Genomic DNA, 18795 nt, shown 5'->3' with positions numbered 1-18795 from the left:
GAAACTGTCTCAGGGAACCAAGAGGCTGTGGAGGCAGGATGGAGTGTGAGTCAAGCTCCAAGCCCCCACTGGACACTCCCTTATCCCATCCCACTTCACTTACCAAAAATAAAATTAATGAGAATAGTAACACAGTGACCACTGAGCATCAAACTCCAAGTCTGTCTGAGTGGGGAGCCCTGTGCCCCTGCCCTGGTTGTACCCCTGCAAAGCCAGCCCTGGAGATGCCAGTGAGCAAAAGAACAAATCACCCATTCCTGGCCACAATATCCCTTCTCCCAGAGGCTGTCCCCACCTGGGCAATCGTAGGTGCAAGAACGTGATAAGGGACAGCCAGCCCCGGCTCTAACATTCCACACCTTGAGCACACCTCTCCAAGCTCTGCTTCCTTAGCACTAAATTCCTCAAGTTATAATATGGGCTTCCTTATTGCTAATGAAAGGGTTAGGCCAGGTTAGACGACCTCTAACATCCCCTACAGCTCTGTTTCTGTGAGATGGAAACAACGCAAATAGGTGTTGGGCAAAAGGCGTCTGGCCTCTTGACTGTGTCATCCCATTTTTCATGGACCCGTCGTAATCAATCTATTTCGGTTCATCAAAGCCATATCTGAGCTGTTTGTTCTGATGTTGTTGCCGCATAGAAGCCAAAAGAAATGAGGGGTGAGTAACCTGGATATGTGCGGGCAAAATGGGCCATCATATCCTTAAAGCTAGCAGCAAATGGGTTAATTCTACCACATTAGATTTAAAATAACAATAATTAATACCTGGGACAGATCCTTTTATCTAAGGTGCTCAAAGGACTTTGCAGTCATTAAACCATTAATTCACCTGCCTCAAGCTATGGGAGGTCAGGAGGAAACTGTTTAGAAGCCAGGCACTCCAGAAACATTGCAACAAAGAGGAATGACCGTGACTAACTAGCAGGACAGGGAGGGGGGAGGGGAGTGAGGGAGTTACCAAAATGTCTCTCTTCGGAGAATTTAATGGAAAATCTTCCTGCTATTGTAGCGACAGCAGTTTAACCACTCACCATGCTCTTTGAGTGAATGCTCATGGTCGTCCCATCTCATGGACTGAGAAATCTCTTTATCCTTAATGTTAACTCCAGCCTTTCCAGCTGCAGACAACAATTATGCCCAAAGCAAAGAGAGGGGAACAGTTGACCCTAGCATTTTCTTTTGTCCAAGGAGAAAATGGCTTTTAAAGTTAAGGAGTCTCTAAAGACAGAGTTCTAGTGCAGGATGAATCCCTGGAGTTTCTGACTTTTTGGCAGGTGGTTCCCATTTAAAAGCATCTATTGAAAAACCACACCTTCTGAAAAGACTGGAATATAGCATGAAAATAATTTAATTAATCCAACCATTCATCATCCAAGAGGCACTCTGCAAATGGCCAGGTGCTCTGGGAATAGAGATCACTACAAATCTAATAAATATATGAGATTAATGAACATAATATAAGTTGATACATTTCTTATTTGTTAATATTCATATATTTCAGCCAGTGCCGCGGCTCAATAGGCTAATCCTCCACCTAGTGGCCCCGGCACACCAGGTTCTAGTCCCGGTCGGGGCGCCGGATTCTGTCCCAGTTGCCCCCCTTCCAGACCAGCTCTCTGCTATGGCCCGGGAGTGCAGTGGAGGATGGCCCAAGTGCTTGGGCCCTGCATCCCATGGGAGACCAGGAGAAGCACCTGGCTCCTGCCTTCGGATCAGTGCAGTGCGCTGGCCGCAGTGCGCCGGCCGCGATGGCCATTGGAGGGTGAACCAACGGCAAAAGGAAGACCTTTCTCTCTGTCTCTCTCTCTCACTGTCCACTCTGCCTGTCAAAAAAAAAATTCATATATTTCTATTTATTGTTAATATATTTACTTTTGAATATCAACTTTGTCTTTTTAAAGATTTATTTACTTACTTACTTATTTGAAAGCTCATTATAGATAGAATGAGACCAAGAGAGCAAGAGAGAGAGTGGGGAAGAGACTCTTCCATCTACTGTTTCACTTTTCTTTTTTTTTTTTTTTTTTTTTTTGACAGGCAGAGTGGACAGTGAGAGAGAGAGAGAGAGAGAAAGGTCTTCCTTTGCCGTTGGTTCACCCTCCAATGGCCGGTGCACTACGCTGATCCGATGGCAGGAGCCAGGTACTTATCCTGGTCTCCCATGGGGTGCAGGGCCCAAGCACTTGGGCCATCCTCCACTGCACTCCCGGGCCACAGCAGAGAGCTGGCCTGGAAGAGGGGCAACCGGGACAGAATCCGGCGCCCCAACCGGGACTAGAACCCGGTGTGCTGGCGCCGCAAGGTGGAGGATTAGCCTAGTGAGCCACAGCGCCAGCCCTGTTTCACTCTTTAAATGGCTCCAACAGCTGGGGCTGGGCCAAGCCAAAGCCAGGAGCCAGGAACTCCATCCAGGTCTCCCACATGGGTGGCAGGGGCCCAAATTCTTGGGCCATCCTCTACTGCTCCCCACCAGGCACATTGGCGAGGAGCTGGGTTGGAAGCAGAACCACCCGGGCCTCAAATTGGCGCTCTGCAGTATGGGATGCCAGTGTCACAGGCAGTGGGTTAACCCACTGTGCCACAATGCAAGCCCAGTTAATATATTTATTAATAAATTAACTAATAAAATTACAGAAAATAGAATTCTGTACTTTTCAATTGTATAGACCCTACGTCTTGTGGAGTTCATGGTGGGAGGTGTTGGAAGAGGACTAGAATAAGCAGGGAAGGCAAGAGTCATGCATAGAAGAGATAAGAGGAACCAGATCTCAGAGATGAGAAAGGGTTTGGATTAACAATCGAATCAATGGGAGTCACACCAAAGACAGTTCTCAACAGGGACAACACCTAAGGAAGGGGACCAGGTGAGAAGTTAGAGGCAGTAGAAAAACCAACCCGGCTAAACTGTGGTGCTCAGAGACCAGGAAGATGCATGGTTGAATGGGAAAGGAGAGCCAGATCACAGAGCACCTGGCAACCAGAAATCAGGCACTGATCTGGGGGTCCTGAGACCTCTGTCTGAAGGAAATTTCTGGAGGAAATTGGGGATGGGAGGCATTCACCGTAGGCTGCACGCTGTACCGTGTGCTTTATTAAATGTCACTGTAGAACACATTCCAATCTCAGCTGGTGACCATTAGTGTAAGTTCTTTTGTTTCAGAACCCAAGAATAGTGCAATGGAAGTACATTCTGGGGGGAGTGAGGAGAAAAGGATAGAGGGACATTTTAGCCAAAGTCTTGGACATGCCAGGAATAGCTGGTCCAGGTAGGTCCAGGTAGGAGCCCACCCATGATAAATAACCAGGGCCTGAGGAAGGATATTCCAGAAGAGAGGAAAAGAAATTAGTAGAGTTGAGAAGATAAATTTCACCCAATTCGCAGTTTTGCCTACCGTTGGCCATTTTCATATCCGCATAGGTGGAATCACTGTTTCTTATCACCTATTAATTTGTTGAATGGATGTTCCTTTATTCTTACAATTAAAATCAAGAGCTGGGGAAGTCTCTGGATTCCTTGTGTATGGCCAACTGAGGGTTTGTGTAGCTTCCAAAGTACACTAGAAGACACAGTCTTTCCTCAATTCATATCCCATGCAGGCCCACCCTAAGGCCAGGATACCTCCGGTCAGCAATAGGATGGAAAAAGAATTGTTCTCACCAAAGGAATCTGCAGAAAAGTTGCTGTGAAACTGGAATAGGTGTGTCTTTCTGTCCTTCCGGTTCTTTTTATAGGCACTGAGGAACCTGAGTGAGGGCCTGCAGTTCTTCCGCCCATTTGGGGAGAGATTAAAGAAGCTGAGGTCGTCTCCTTCTTACTCATTTGCAGTTACAACCTTGCAACCTCCAGCCTCAGCTCCCAGAGTGGACACGGAGAAGGTGAGTCGGAATGAAGAGGCCATGGCCTCAGCTAGGAACCTGAATCTCTCCAGATGGCTGGAGTCTAGCTTGGGAATAACTGAGGGGAGTAGGGTTAGTGTTATTTAATTGCAAGGTTTTTGTTTTATTTTGTTTTGTTTTGTTTTTCGAAATGAATTTGTAGGATTTTTTTTTCCCTAGGCCACATCTATCAAGACTTGGACTTCAGGTCTAAATAGTCCAAAAAACTATTTGAAGGAAAGAGTTATTTTGTATAAATCTTTTTGTTTTAAGATTTATTTATTTATTTGAACAACAGAGTTATAGGGAGAGAGGGAGAAACAGAGAGAGAGAGAGAGAGACAGAGAGACAGAGAGACAAAGAAATCTTCCATTTGCTGGTTCACTCCTCAGATAGCTGCAACAGCTAGAGCTGGGCCTATCCAAAGCCAAGAGCTTCTTCCAGGTCTCCTATGTGGGTTCAGGGGTCCAAGGACTTGGGCCATATTCTGCTGCTTTCCAAGGCGTATTAGCAGGGAGCTGGATCAGAAATGGAGCAACCAGGACTCGAACCAATGCCCATATGAGATGCCAGTGCCACAGATGGCAGCTTTACCCACTAAGCCACAGTGTCAGCCTCTTGTATAATTTTTTGATGAACAAATAGGTGTTTATTAATAACCTTTTACATTTGGATTAATTTGAATTGCTTTGGAAAGAAAAACAGTCATTAAAATTACTGGGAAAAACTATTTGCCCATCTCCTTCAAGCAATGCATCATTATCTAGAATAATCAAATGATCCACTAATGTTGGCAGTCTTTGTTCTATAACCTGCTATAACTGGTATCCTATTCATAATGCAAATATTGTTATATACCCATTTTATAAAAAAGATTCTGCCTTCAAAACCCATGAGACTGTGATATGCAAATTGATGAATTTTAAGAGCCACTGAGTAAAATCTATTCTGCTTTTCCTAGCAGAAAGATAGAACTAAAATAGCTTTGATGGTTTTAGGTTGATTGTTTCATTTCCTTTACCAACATTCTATATGCAAAGAGTATTCAATACTGTTTCTGGAAAATGTGTATTATGAAAAAAGTGTGTATAGATTTCCCTTTTTTTAAAGATTTATTTATTTATTTGAAAGTCAGAGTTACACAGAGAGAGGAGAGAGAGAGAGAGAGAGAGAGAGAGAGAGAGTCTTCCATCCACTGGTTTACTCCCCAGATGGCCGCAATGGCTGAAGCTGCACCAATCCGAAGCCAGGAGCCAGAAGCTTCTTCTGGGTCTCCCACACGGGCGCAGGGGCTCAAGGACTTAGGCCATCTTCTACTGCTATGCCAGGCCATAGCAGAGAGCTGGATCGGAAGAGGAGCAGCCAGGACTAGAACTCGCGCCCTTATGGGATGTCGGTACTTCAGGCCAGGGCATTAACCCACTGCACCACAGCGCTGGCCCCATAAACTTATTTTTTAATTCTACTGTCTATGAACTTTCTGAAGTACCGGTGCATGTGATAGCATTTCCCATCCCCTTAGACTGTTGTTGTGTGTATCTATGATTTTTTTTTTTTACACCATGAGGGATATTAGCATTTAGATAAATATCAGAAGTCAGGGTAACTTGGATTCTCTCCAGTCAATGTCAAAGCTAACTTGAGTCTCTCTGGTGTCCTAGTGACAATTTTTATAAAGCTGGTTTATTTTTAAAGATTTATTTATTTATTTGAAAGTAAGAGTCATAGAGAGAGAGAGATGCCAGAAGCCAGGGTCTCCTATATGGGTGCAGGGGCCCAAGGACTTGGGCCATCTTCTGCTGCTTTTCCAGGCTATAGCAGAGAGCTGGATTGAAACTGGAGCAGCTGGGTCTTGAACCAGCACCCATATGGGATGCCGGCTCTTCAGGCCAGGGCATTAACCTGCTGCACCACAGTGCTGGCCCCTAAAGCTGTTTGTTTCATATGCCCAAGTATCTTTATTTGGGAGTGACACTATTAAGCCCTACATAGGATTACCCATCAGGCATTCCTGTGGGTTGATGTAAAGTCTTAAGCTTGTTTCTTCTTTCTCTTTCTGCAGGGCATCAGAAAACCATTCTCGTGAGGTCCACTTAGAAGTCACCATGTATGAGGACTGCATTGAGTCCACTGGAGACTACTATCTCCTCTGTGACACTGAGGGAGCCTGGGGCATTGTTCTGGAGTCCCTGGCTGCAATTGGCATAGTGGTTACAATTTTGCTCCTCTTGGCATTTCTCTTCCTCATGCGAAAGGTCCAGGACTGCAGCCAGTGGAATGTCCTCCCCACCCAGTTCCTCTTCCTCCTGGGGGTGCTGGGGCTCTTTGGACTCGCTTTTGCCTTCATCATCCAGTTCAATCAACAAACTGCCCCTGTGCGCTACTTTCTCTTTGGGGTTCTCTTTGCTCTCTGTTTCTCATGCCTCCTGGCTCATGCCTCCAACCTAGTGAAGCTGGTCCGGGGTGGTGTCTCTTTCTCTTGGACAACAATTCTGTGCATTGCTATTGGTGTCAGCCTGTTGCAGACGATTATTGCCATTGAGTATGTGACACTCATCATGACCAGAGGTATGATGTTTGTGCACATGACACCCTACCAGCTGAACGTGGACTTTGTTGTACTCCTGGTCTACGTCCTCCTCCTGATGGCCCTCACGTTCTTCGTCTCCAAAGCCACCCTCTGTGGCCCGTGTGAGAACTGGAAGCAGCATGGAAGGCTCATCTTCGCCACTGTGCTCATCTCCATCATTATCTGGGTGGTGTGGATCTCCATGCTCATGAGAGGCAACCCACATCTCCAGCGACAGCCGCAGTGGGATGATGCGGTCGTGTGCATTGCCCTGGTCACCAACGCTTGGGTTTTCCTGCTGGTGTACATCATCCCTGAGCTCTGCATTCTCTACAGATCTTGTAAGCAGGATTGCCCTTTGCAAAGCAATGCCTGCCCCGTGCCAGTCTACCAACGCACCTTCCGAGCAGAGAACCAGGAGCTCTCAAGAGGTAATTGCCTGGGGAACTTGGGGTGTGGAAAGGTGTGCATTTAGGAGAAATAGGCAATGGGATGAACCATAATGGAGCAAGAAGGGAATGGTCACATTTTGAGTGAGTGACTTCATAGTTCCTACATGGAAATGAAGACTCCCAGAACTAAGGTTGAATTTTAAAGAAAAACCAGTTCTTCCAAAACCTAGAACTTTATGGGGATAGACCAAGACTGAAATGAATCAGAAACCATTTAAAAAACAAAGTGACTATGACTCTGAATACTCATGTAAAGAAAGGCACCAACAAAAAGTTAACTAGACCCAAATAAGATTTGGACCAATGCAATTGCTAAGGCCAGATGCACTGACTTCCAAGTACAAAAGTCAATCCTAACAACAGTAATTGACATTTAAAAATTTTAAATCTCAAAGGTAATTCACACAAAATCTTAAACTGATTCATGAAATTCATAAGACTCACCACTCAAAAAATTCAGTCTAATAGCTTCTGAATTTCTGCTTTTTCAAGCCATTCATAGTTTTAAATTCTTTAATGTTTACGAAAACAGGAAAAACATTACATCAGCATCCTTAGTATTCTCAGATGTGTGACCATTAGGAGAAATAAAGCAATGCATCACATTTTCATAAGAATTTCTGGATCATATTTTTAGCCTTATGTAATCCCAAGCCGTTCAACTATATTTTGTTAAGGAATGAAATACATTTTCCATGATAACAAGGATGTTCAGACTCCCATTAACCTGGGGGAAATGGTGGTTAATTTCAGTTATCTGGAAATATGACAGAACTCATTCATTCCTTTTCTGAAACATCTGGTCTATTATTCATAACCCAATATTATAGTTTTATATCAAGTGTTTTGCCTTAAAAGGCATCTGATTTTTCACATTTTATTTCTAATATGTAACTACGATGCTATTTTATATATTATATAGTACATATAATAGTCACCAGGCTCAAAAATATTAATATAAGATTTCCTTTTAAGTACATACACGTCTTAGAGCTGTAATCTGTGGTTAATTACACATTCAAATTAAATCCTTTTTAGATAAATACACCAATTTGTTCTTTTCAGTTCAGTAGGCTGAAAGTCAGAAATTGACACTATACATCCTTCCTATAAAAGTTTTTCATTGCTTGTCGATGATGTGTAATCAGATCACCAAGGTTTGTGTTAGAATTGCAATGAATTTTTCTCAAAAATTCTTCTCATAGTTCTAACCAGAAGATAGGATAAGACTTCTTGTGCTTGTTTTTGTTGTTATTGCATGTGTCCAAGAAACAAAAGTCATAGAGAAAGTAGTTCTTGGAGTTTCACAACAATCAAAACATAGCAAGCCTTGTAGTAATCAATATTCCATACCCCAACATATTAGTCAAATGTTTTAAGTGTTCTAAGGAGTGTCTTAATTAAAGAGCATAGGCTTGCTAAAGTATGTTTCCTGGTTTGGCCAGGTCTATCCTAATTCTCAAGTGGGGTTAGAAAATCCATCTCCAGGTCAGAAAGTCTGCCAGTGATAGTCATTGCCAACATAGTTTGATATTTTGTGAGAAAAAAAAATCAATAATGTAGTAAACAACATATAGATTGCTCTCTAAAACTGAGAAGAGTGGCCAGAAACTCAAGATCAGACAACAGAATCGGAATTTAGGTCACCTGGAAGAAACACAAATACCAAAGGTTAGAAGAATGATTAAAACTCAATGTAACGTGCAGGGTTACACCCAGCTAGGAAAAACATACAAATTGATACAAAATAGCTAAAGGCCCAAAAAATATGAACAGTCTCTTGAAAAGAACCCCAAGAGTTATTGTAGGTCCTGAGTCAACAGTGAAAAAGCTGCTTACCACTCTCTTTGTTTTTGTTCAGAAATAATCATGATTCTATAGCAACAAATGTGTGGTTGGCAGGAACCATCGTGCTCAGCCTCAGTCAGTCTCCAGCAAGAATGCTCACTCCAGGTTGGGAATCCACTGGGAGAAAGAAGTATGGGGAACTGGAGGAGGCTCAATGGAAAACTGAAAAGATGATTAAAGGGTTATAATATCAGACCTACGTGCAAAGATTAAGACAATGAAACTGATCTGGTCATTCATAAGCTGGATGTGCCTTTGACATAGGTTATTCAAATTCTCTCTCTAAATTCTGGGCTGAAACACAATGTTTTATTTGATTCCATGAGGCATGCATTTGTCATGTGATTCTTCTGACTAATGCTGCTTCTAGCTGGAACTCCTGTTGCACAATTATTTGATTTACCACTCAGTTATGAAACCAGAATCATTCAGCTGAAAGAAGAGTTGAGACAAGGAGTGATCAGCAAAGACCTTAGAAATGTGAAGACCTCTTCCCGAGAGGCCATGGCCTTGCTGTCTTCCATCTCCAATAAAGATAACAGATGGAAATGGGCCCACACTGAGGCATGAGGGATGTAGATTAAACATGGAAATAAGAGTTGGTAAACACTTTGCTGAAACAGATCAGTGAAAGGGATTAAGGACTCCATTTCTCTGGGAGTCTTTCAAAAGATTAAGCTTTATCTCTCTGAAGTGGCTTATGGACTTAATGCCAAGATATAAACAATGCAATCAGGCATGTCATTCCAGGACAGCAAATATCTGTATCTATCTATCTATCTATCTATCTATCTATCTTCATTCCATGCCCTGGGTTATAAGAGTCTCCCTAAAAAGCTGTATATTGATTGAACTTTTCTTTTTTAAAAAAAGATTTATTTGTTTATTTGAAAAGCAGAGTTATAGAGAGAGAAAGAGAGACAGAGAAAGATAGATTCCATCTGCTGGTTCACTTAATAAGTGGCCACAAAGGCCAACGCTGGGCCAGGCCAAAGCCAAGAGCCCAGAACTCCATATGGATTTCCAACGTGGGTGACAGAGGCCCAAGCACTGAGGCCATCTTCCACTGCATCCCTAGGTGCATTAGCAAAGAGCTGGATCAGAAACAGAGCAGCCAGGACTCATACTGGCTCTCATATGGGGTGCCAGCATCATAGGTGGCAGTTTAACCCACTGTGCCACAACACTGGCCCCTATTGATTGAACTTTTAAAGTCAGTTGCTCTTAACCAGAATCTCAAGCCAAAAACATAAATATATGCTCTCATAGCATTTAATTAAAGTGGTACAAAATCAACATATTGATAGGCACACAAAACTTTAACACAAAAACTCACAAGAGTAGGATAAAGAATTTATCCTCACAATTTGTGAGGGCTGGTGTTGTGGCATAGCAGATAAAGCCACCACCTACACCACCAGCATCCCATATGAGCTGTTCCATATCCCGGCTGTTCCACTTCCCATCCAGCTCCCTACTAATGGCCTGGGAAAAGCAGTGGAAGATTGCCCAAGTGTTTGGGCCCCTGCCACTCACATGGGAGACCCAGATGAAGCTCCTGGCTCCTGGCTTCAGCTTAGCCCAGCCGTAGCTTTTGTGGCCATTTGAGAAATGAACCAGCAGATGGGTGATCTCTCTCCCTCTCTCTGTCTCTCCCTCCCTCTCTGTAACTCTGACATTCAAATAAATAAACAGATTTTTGAAAAATAATTTGTGCAGCATATAAATGAACTAATTAAAATGCAAAATAAAAAGGAAGAAGCAATTCTGAAATTATTTTAATGTTTAATTACTTCATTTGCATGCATCTAGGATTATGTTATTTTTAACATATCCTTCATTAATTAGATTAGTTGATGGATATGTTACTTGTTTAATGTTTAGAATTAGTAAATTTGGAATGTTTTTCAAGAAAACATAGCTACACATCAATCAATAAATAAAATCAATTGCTCTTTTTTTTTTTTAAAGATGTATGTATTTATTTGAAAGGCAGAGTTACAGAGAGGCAGAGGCAGAGAGAAAGAAGTCTTCTTTCCGCTTGTTCATTCCTCCAAGTGGCTGCAATGGCCAAATCTGGGCTGATCTAAAGCCAGGAGTCAGGAGTTTCTTCTGGGTCTCCCATGCAGGTGCAGAGACACAAGGACTTGGGCCATCTTCTACTGTTTTCTTGGCCATAGCAGAAAGCTGGATCAGAAGTGGAGCATCCAGGACTTGAATGGGTGCCCATATGAGATGTGGACACTGCAAGTAGTGGCTTTACCCATTACCTCACAGTGCTGACCCCTCAATTGTGCTTTTAACTGAGAATTTTAAGTGTGATACAATTTGCAAAGATTTTTTTAAAAGATTTATTTATTTATTTGAGAAACAGACTTAGGGAAACAGAGAGAGCGAAAGACAGAGATAGGTCTTCCATCCACATGTTCACTCCCCAGATGGCCACAACAGCTGGAGCTGGGCCAATCAGGAGCCAGGAGCTTCTAGGTTTCCCACACAGGTGCCATACCACTGGCCCCTGCAAAGATATTAAATATAGTAGAATATCAACTGTGGATCTGTCTTGTGAGTGAAAAGTTCCCCTTCATCATTGCCTGCTTAATCTGTTTTAAATTAATTAGAATGTTGTTATATCAAGCTTTCTGAAAGCAAGACCCATATTTATTAAAAATATCACATTTTTGTCAAAAAAAAATCACATTTTTAAAGATTTGGTTATTTATTTGAAATAGAGAGTTACAGAGAGGAAGATACAGAGAGAAAGAAAGAGAGAGGTCTTGCATCTTCTGGTTCAGTCCACAAATGGCCACAACAGCCAGGGCTGGGCCAGGCCAAACCCAGGAGCCAGGAGCTTCTTGTTCTCCCAAGTGAGGTCAGGGGCCCCAGAACGTGGGCCATTATCCACTGCTTTCCCAGGCCATTAGCAGGGAACTGGACTGGAAGTGGAGCAGCTGGGACTCGAACTTGCACCCATATGGGATTCCGGCACTGCAGGCAGTGGCTTTACCCACTTTGCCACAGCACCAGCCCCCCAGAATATCACATTACTGTTGGACCTTTTCCATCCAGTGTGCAACTGTGTGCAGACAAACCTAGTGTGATTCTTTTTGAAGGTATTAGGACAAAGAGAATCAATGAGTCTATATAATACAAAAACGGGCCAACAAGTATAAAATGAAGTCAACCAAGTGAAAACTGTTCCCTAGTAAACACCTGCTTTTGCTGAATATAGTCCTCCTTAACAGTCCTCAACATGCTTTTCTCCAAGGCATGCCCACCTTCCCAGGGGAAACACCATCGGAATGATCTGAACTGGGGTCATTTCTATTTGTCCTTTCATGGGAAGGGTTTTTTGGTTTTTTTTTTTTTTTTTTTTTTTTTTTTTTTTTGTCATCTACAAGAATAGCAGGTCACAGAATGAGAGCTGGCAAAAAGCAAAAAAGTAAGTCATGAGCAGGATTTGTTTAGTCTGAGGACCGATAAAACACACATAGTGATGTGTATAAAGACTCAAGGAGCATGAGCATATCTGGGAAGCAGAAAGAGCACAGAATAAAACTTCGCACGCCCAGACTTTGGGGCTTTGCTCTATCTTTTACCAATCTTGAGCTCAAAACAAGGTCTTCAACCTCCAGGAGCCTGAGGTCCCTTATCGCTACATGATGATGATAGTGCCCCTCCCGTCTGCTCTGCATGTAAATAAATGTCAGGGCTCACTCAACTCAGATTTCCCACCATGAAGTGATTGCCAGTTGGATACAGAAAAACTTTCAGCCTTTTGGCAAATTCATTGATAATAATTACAGCTGGAAGAATTGACTTTTGTCATTGATGATCTGGTCCAATGAGAATGCGAGATGAAGTTGGTTGCCAAGGGGCTGAGTGTGAAAGAGCCTTGTTATGTTAAGAATGACAGCTAATCCCAAAACGCATTTCATTCTGCCATGAAGGAAAAACAGGGGCTTCCTATCATAGCATCCAAGCTCTCCAAAAGATGCCAGTAGAAGGAGGATGCCAGGCCATTGATTGTCACTGCACCACCAGCATCACTACCCATAATAGACACAGGATAGCACACATGATGTTTTCCATATGTATGCCTTGTTCCAGTGTTGTTCAAGCAATCAGTCTCTCTCTCTCTCTCTCTTTATATATATATATATGTATATATACACACACACATATATATATAACTTCATCTTCAAAACAATTCTCTGAAATAGATTTATAATTTTGGTCATCATTATTCCTTTTTTTTTTTTTTTTTTTTTTTTTGACAGGCAGAGTGGACAGTGAGAGAGAGAGAGACATAGAGAAAGGTCTTCCTTTTGCCGTTGGTTCACCCCACAATGCCCGCCATGGCTGGCGCACTGCAGCCGGCGCATCGCGCTGATCCAAAGCCAGGAGCCAGGTGCTTCTCCTGGTCTCCCATGCGGGTGCAGGGCCCAAGCACTTGGGCCATCCTCCACTGCACTCCCGGGCCATAGCAGAGAGCTGGCCTGGAAGAGGGGCAACCGGGACAGAATCCGGCGCCCCAACCAGGACTAGAACCCGGTGTGCCGGCACCACAAGGCAGAGGATTAGCCTATTGAGCCATGGCACCGGCCCTCCTCTTTTTTTTAAAGATTTATTTATTTATTTGAAAGGCACAGTTACAGAGAGGCAGAGGCAGAGAGAGAGGGAGAGGGAGAGGGCAAGAGAGAGAGGGAGAGAGAGAAGTCTTCCATCTGATGGTTCACTCCCTAATTGGCTGCAACGGCTGGAGCTGCGCTGATCCAAAGCCAGGAGCCAGGAGCTTCTTCCGGGTTTCCCACGTGGGTACAGGGACCCAAGGACTTGGGCCATCTTCTACTGCTTTCCCAGGCCATAGCAGAGAGCTGGATCAGAAGTGGAGCAGCTGAGCATTATTCCTCTTTCTATCCCATCAGGAAGCAAAGGCAACAAAAGATTAGGGAACTTGGGCCCTTGGTAATACAGGTGGGAGAGCCAGTGGTCTTTTTTCAAGGTCCCTCCCCTCAACACCAGCACTTCCAAGTGTGGACACCAGTGATATAGTCACGGCTATGATCAGCAAAAAACAAGTGCACATCCAGCCAGTGCAAGCTTTAGAGACAAAGACCCTATCTTCATAAATCTTATAGTCTGGTTGAGGGTACAGATATTAAACAAACCACTGTGTGTATAATTTATAATTGGTCTGATGGGATTATTGGATAAAGTTGGTTACCAAGAGGTTGAATGTGAAGGAGTCTTGTTATGCCAAGGAGAAAAGTTAAACCAAAAATTCAGTTCATGATTATTCTATGGCAGTATAGAATTCTCTCTAGGGATCTTTTTTATTTATTTATTTATTTTTGACAGGTAGAGTGGACAGTGAGAGAGAGAGAGAGAGACAGAGAGAAAGTCTTCCTTTGCCGTTGGTTCACCCTCCAGTGGCCGCCGCGGCCGGCGCACTGCGCTGATCCGAAGCCAGGAGCCAGGTGCTTCCTCCTGGTCTCCCATGGGGTGCAGGGCCCAAGCACTTGGGCCATCCTCCACTGCACTCCCAGGCCACAGCAGAGAGCTGGCCTGGAAGAGGGGCAACCGGGACAGAATCCAGCGCCCCGACCAGGACTAGAGCCCCATGTGCCGGCGCCGCTAGGTGGAGGATTAGCCTATTGAGCCGCGGTGCCGGCCTCTAGGGATCTTTTTTTTATTGTGTCCACTTTTAAAGTTGAATCCAAGCTTGCAGAAAAATCAAGCTTAAAGGGACTGTGGAATAGAGTGAGATGCCCCAGGTCATGTAGGTAAAACTGCGAGAACAAGCACCTTGACCCAAGGCTAATGCTCTCTCTCCAGAAAGTGATGAATCTTCAGCCTGTTCAACTACTGAACACAGATGTACTTCTCCTGAACACACATATGCTCTCCTTATACAACCTTCCCCATCAAGTTTAAAAATACCGCTTCGAGTCATCAATCTTTCCAGTGACAGCCTCAACTGAGAAATCCATTTAAAGGAGCAGGAGGCTCTTTGCAAGCCATTGAGTTTTCTCATAGTCCTCACGTGCTTCTCCACTGCGATCTCTGACACTAACCCAGCCCTTCCCTCCTTTGGCTTTCAGCCCGAGACAGTGATGGAGCTGAGGAGGATGTAGCATTAACTTCATATGGTACTCCCATTCAGCTGCAGGTAAATGTGCTCGTCTACCTTCACCCAGCAGGGACCCAGCAAGCCCGCCTCCCTTGGGAGTGCCTTCAGGCTTCATTTCCAATGGCTTTACTGACCTGAGAGAGGACAAGCTGGGCAGGATCTTCCCAAAGGCCTTTGGAGCTTGAACCATTTCAGATTTAAGCCAGAGCAGGGCGGTGCAAGAGAATCAAGTGCACTTTTTGCCTCCCAGTCTCCACCAGCACCATGAACAAGCAATAAATCCTCATGCAGGTGAAGGTCCCTGGAAAGACAGGGTAACTCGGAGGGTCTGTGTGAGGATGAAGAGGCTCAGGCTCACAGAGCTTTGCCTTGCCAGCAGCAGAGGAGTGTAAACCTGCGTGAGTGCCCGGCCCTTGAGCCCCCACCAGCAGCCTATCGGACACCCTGTCTAGCTCCAGCAGCCCAGGCTGCCCCAGAACTGGGCCTGGTCTCTCAGCACCATCTGAATGCCCAGATGCACCAGCCGATTGCAATGCTTTCAGGACAAAACAGAGGGGGAACTGCTGAGTACGTTGGAGAGACTCGCATTTGTATTGTGATGGCTTGAAGACACACAACCTAGACAGTCAAAAATACCACATGGGGACACAATTCTTTTATTGTGGTGATCAAAAGTAACTAAAATCCAAGACTGAAAGTAATGCTCAGACCTTTTCTTTAGTAAATTTCACTAGGTATCTAAGGAAGTTAATCCCCTGGGTCTGTTATCTGAGACTTTGTACTTTCCTAAAATGACACATGGACCAGGACATTTGCTGTAATAAACACTCAAAAGGGAATTTACATGATGAGAAAAATCTTCATTCTTGCCTCAAGATTTTCCTAGATTAGTCTCAATTTCCAGTGATGAGCTATACAAAAACTCTGCAAAAATATTCTTGTTAACGGCTCAGAGGGTAGCCTTTTTTCCTTGCTCTTTTTTTAATTAACCAAGGATGAAATGATGGTGAGATGATAACATTTCAAACATAGCCTGGAAAATCTGATCTCCTATGCTGGCTCAGAGAGTTGATGGTGGTATTTCTTTCTTTCCAGACTGTTGATCCTGCACAAGAGTATTGCATCCCTCGGGTGACAGTAAGCTCCCAGCAAGATGCAGAATCCTAAAATCTACAGGAAACATGAATAGTCAAGACCCAGAAGACAAGCCTGGTAAAGGGGGCCCCAACAGGCCTCCGGGAAGCTCCCAGAGTCAGGCTGCGCAGGAAGCCTCGGCTCAGCCTGTCTGCTCTGTTTGCTGGCCTTGTCCATCCATCTGGATCTGTAATGGAAGACTGCCCATTCGAGCATAATTACAATCTTGCTGGCCACCCTCCCTTGACTATGTGTCTCTTTCTTCATTTGTGTAACTGAAAAATTCCCTTTCTTAGACATGCTGGAACGAATTGGTGCCGCTTACTAACAACTGAAAGACTCTGGTCTGCAGGAATTAGGATCATTCTAATATGACAAAGCAAAGAGGTTAGTAGCAATTTACTACTACTGGATTACTCCCCTGGTTAACTGTACACTGTGGTAAGAAACACCATACCATAAGATTTTATCTCTTAACCACGTTTCTGCAGCCAGTTTAGTAGTATTAACTAGATTCACATTGTTGTACAAAAGATCTCTACAAGTTTTTCATCTTGAAAAACTGGAATTCTGTACTAATTGAACACAACCTTCCCCAGCCAGCCCCTGGCAACACCATTCTACTTTCTGTTTCTATGACTGTTTGTTTACTTTAGATACCTTATATTATACACTTAAACAGTGTTTCTCTTTTTGTCACTGACTTAGCCTAATGTCCTCAAGGTCCATCCATATGACAGGATTATCTTCTTTTCGGACTTAATAATATTGCATGTTACGTACAAGGGCAATTTTAAAAGAACATGGGAATTCCATATTATGAAAAAACTATGCATGAATTTCAAAAAAATTTTACACCAAAATAAACTTACCTTTAAATTCCACTTTCCACAAATTTTTCTTACATATTTATTTATTTGAGAAGCAGAAAAAAGAGGTAGACAGACAGAAACAGCTCCTATCCGCTGCTTCTCTCCCCCAAAAACCTGCTACGAGCCAGGAACCAGGAGCTAAGAATTCAATCCAAGTCTCCCATTTGCACAGCAGGAACTCAATCACTTGAGCCATTACCACTGCCTACAGGTTCTAAATTTGCAGGAAGCTATAGACAGTAACAGAATCAGGTGTCAAACAGAGAGACTCTGGCATGGGAAGTAGGCATCTTCATCAGCATCTTAACCACTATGTCAGAGGCTTGTCCCTCCTTGAACTTTGTGCAGTACCCTCTTGTATACCATTTTCTCTATTTATCTGTTGACAAATTTGGGTTGTTTCCACCTCTTGGCTATTATGAATAATGCAGCAAAGAACAGGAGCGTATATGTACCTCTTTGAAATCCTACTTTCAATTCTTTGTGTTGTATGTCCAGAAGTAAGATTGCTGGATGATAAGGTAATTCTGTGTTTAATTTTTCCCTCGTGGCTGCACCAAATTACATTTCCAATCACAGTTCACAGAGAGTTCCAATTTCTCTACATTCTCACTAACTCTTGTTATTTCCTGGGTTTTTTAAATTTTGTTTTCATTTTGCTTTGTTTTTGTTTTTGTAGTGGCTATCCTAATAGGTTAGGGTGTCTCGTCATTTTTCACAAGGAGCCCAAAACATGACGGACCCTGCAACTGCTATAAAAGTTATAAGATGATCCTCAGGATCTCTGCAGCTGAGAGATTTAAATACCATGGACATTCCCGTGGACTTGCAAACGGAAAGGCCTGCTCCCCTGCTGACCAGCCCACGCAGCCAGTGTGCCGGCAGACATGGCTAAAGTCAGTGACCTGCCTCCATAAACCAGTAACAGCAAAGGAAGAGTCACTCCTGTAGATGCTCATAAAGGGTTTTAAGTGGTGAACATGAAAAGCAAAGTCTGCCTGTCTTGATGCCTCTGATGAGCTGGGGCCTCCGCACTCCTTGTTTTGCCTTCATTTCTCATGCAGCCCCGTATTTGTCCCAAGGGTTTCATCTGTCCTTAACACGCATTTGTTATATAGGACAGTTATCACAGGACCAGAGTCGAGGACATGCTCCAGATGGGTCCCCAGGGCCCAATTCAGCCCTCTGACCTTGCAGAGGAGGAAGACAGAACCTTGAAGAAACAGAATGACTCACCCAGCTCCAACAGTAGGCAGTGCTGGGCCACGTTTCCCATCCGCTGGCCCGGTCTTCTCCCCCATCTCTGAGGCTTCTGTATCAGCAAGTCAAGACATTTCAGGCCAGTGAGTGCTGAGTGCTTGCTACGTGAAAGCACTTTGAAGCCTCCATACAAGGGTAGTTCAAAAACTTCATGGAAAAATGGGGTTGAAAGTTGGATTTAGTTTGGTAGAGAAAAATTTTGAAATGCATACGTAGTTTTTTCATAAACTGAATTTGTCATGAACTTTGTGAAGACACTTTTTATGCGCAGATTTCCCAGAAAAGTTACACCTAAACACATCTGTTTATTCTATTTCCCTCTAACTTTAAAATGATTTTTAATTATTTATTTTCTTTATTTGAAAGGTAGAGAGACAGAGATCTCCCATCCACTGGTACATTCCCCAGATGCCCACAGCAGTCGGGGCTGAGCCAGTCAGAACCTGGGAGCAGGGACCTCAATCCCAGTCTCCCACTGGATCTCCCAGCTGTGGACAGCAGTGACTCAATCACTTGAGCCACCGCCTATTGCCTCACAGGGTGTGTATTAGCAAGAAGCCAGAAGCAGAAGCAGGGCTGAGACTTGAACCCAGGCATTCCAAGGGATGTCAGCCACCGCACCAAACGCCCACTCTTCCACACACTTT

General features: G+C 43.7%; 1 protein-coding gene and 1 long non-coding RNA gene across 3 annotated transcripts; one reads left to right on the top strand and one right to left on the bottom strand.

The window, feature by feature from the left end:
• The first annotated feature begins 3734 nt into the window (after positions 1-3734).
• Positions 3735-16257, top strand: GPRC5D (G protein-coupled receptor class C group 5 member D). 2 transcript variants are annotated; one of them, XM_002712647.5, is made up of 4 exons: positions 3744-3880; positions 5943-6880; positions 14854-14921; positions 15978-16257. In XM_002712647.5, exons 2-4 carry the CDS (start codon positions 5986-5988, stop codon positions 16047-16049), a joined length of 1035 nt encoding a protein of 344 aa, XP_002712693.1. In that variant the 5' UTR covers positions 3744-3880; positions 5943-5985; the 3' UTR covers positions 16050-16257. The 2 variants fall into 2 exon arrangements, with proteins under 2 accessions (XP_008257829.1, XP_002712693.1); XM_008259607.4 differs by lacking the exon at positions 14854-14921 and having other exon boundaries at positions 3735-3880.
• Positions 13363-17094, bottom strand: LOC138843875 (uncharacterized). Its single transcript, XR_011378998.1, has 3 exons — positions 16889-17094; positions 15017-15183; positions 13363-13626 (listed from the first exon to the last, which is right to left on the bottom strand). It is a non-coding gene; the product is annotated as an uncharacterized lncRNA (long non-coding RNA).
• Between the last annotated feature and the right edge of the window lie 1701 nt (positions 17095-18795).

Source organism: Oryctolagus cuniculus, chromosome 9 (genome assembly GCF_964237555.1).
Source record: "Oryctolagus cuniculus chromosome 9, mOryCun1.1, whole genome shotgun sequence".
Lineage (NCBI taxonomy): Eukaryota > Metazoa > Chordata > Mammalia > Lagomorpha > Leporidae > Oryctolagus > Oryctolagus cuniculus.
The sequence above is the reverse complement of the archived record's forward strand: the minus strand, read 5'-3'. Positions and strand labels throughout refer to the sequence as shown.

Excerpts from the sequence above, each read along its gene's own strand:
- GPRC5D (XM_002712647.5), top strand. The coding sequence starts at position 5,986 with ATGTATGAGGACTGCATTGAGTCCACTGGAGACTACTATCTCCTCTGT. Across the intron at positions 6,881-14,853 it reads GAACCAGGAGCTCTCAAGAG|CCCGAGACAGTGATGGAGCT; the intron begins GTAATTGCCTGG and ends TTTGGCTTTCAG. Across the intron at positions 14,922-15,977 it reads GTACTCCCATTCAGCTGCAG|ACTGTTGATCCTGCACAAGA; the intron begins GTAAATGTGCTC and ends CTTTCTTTCCAG.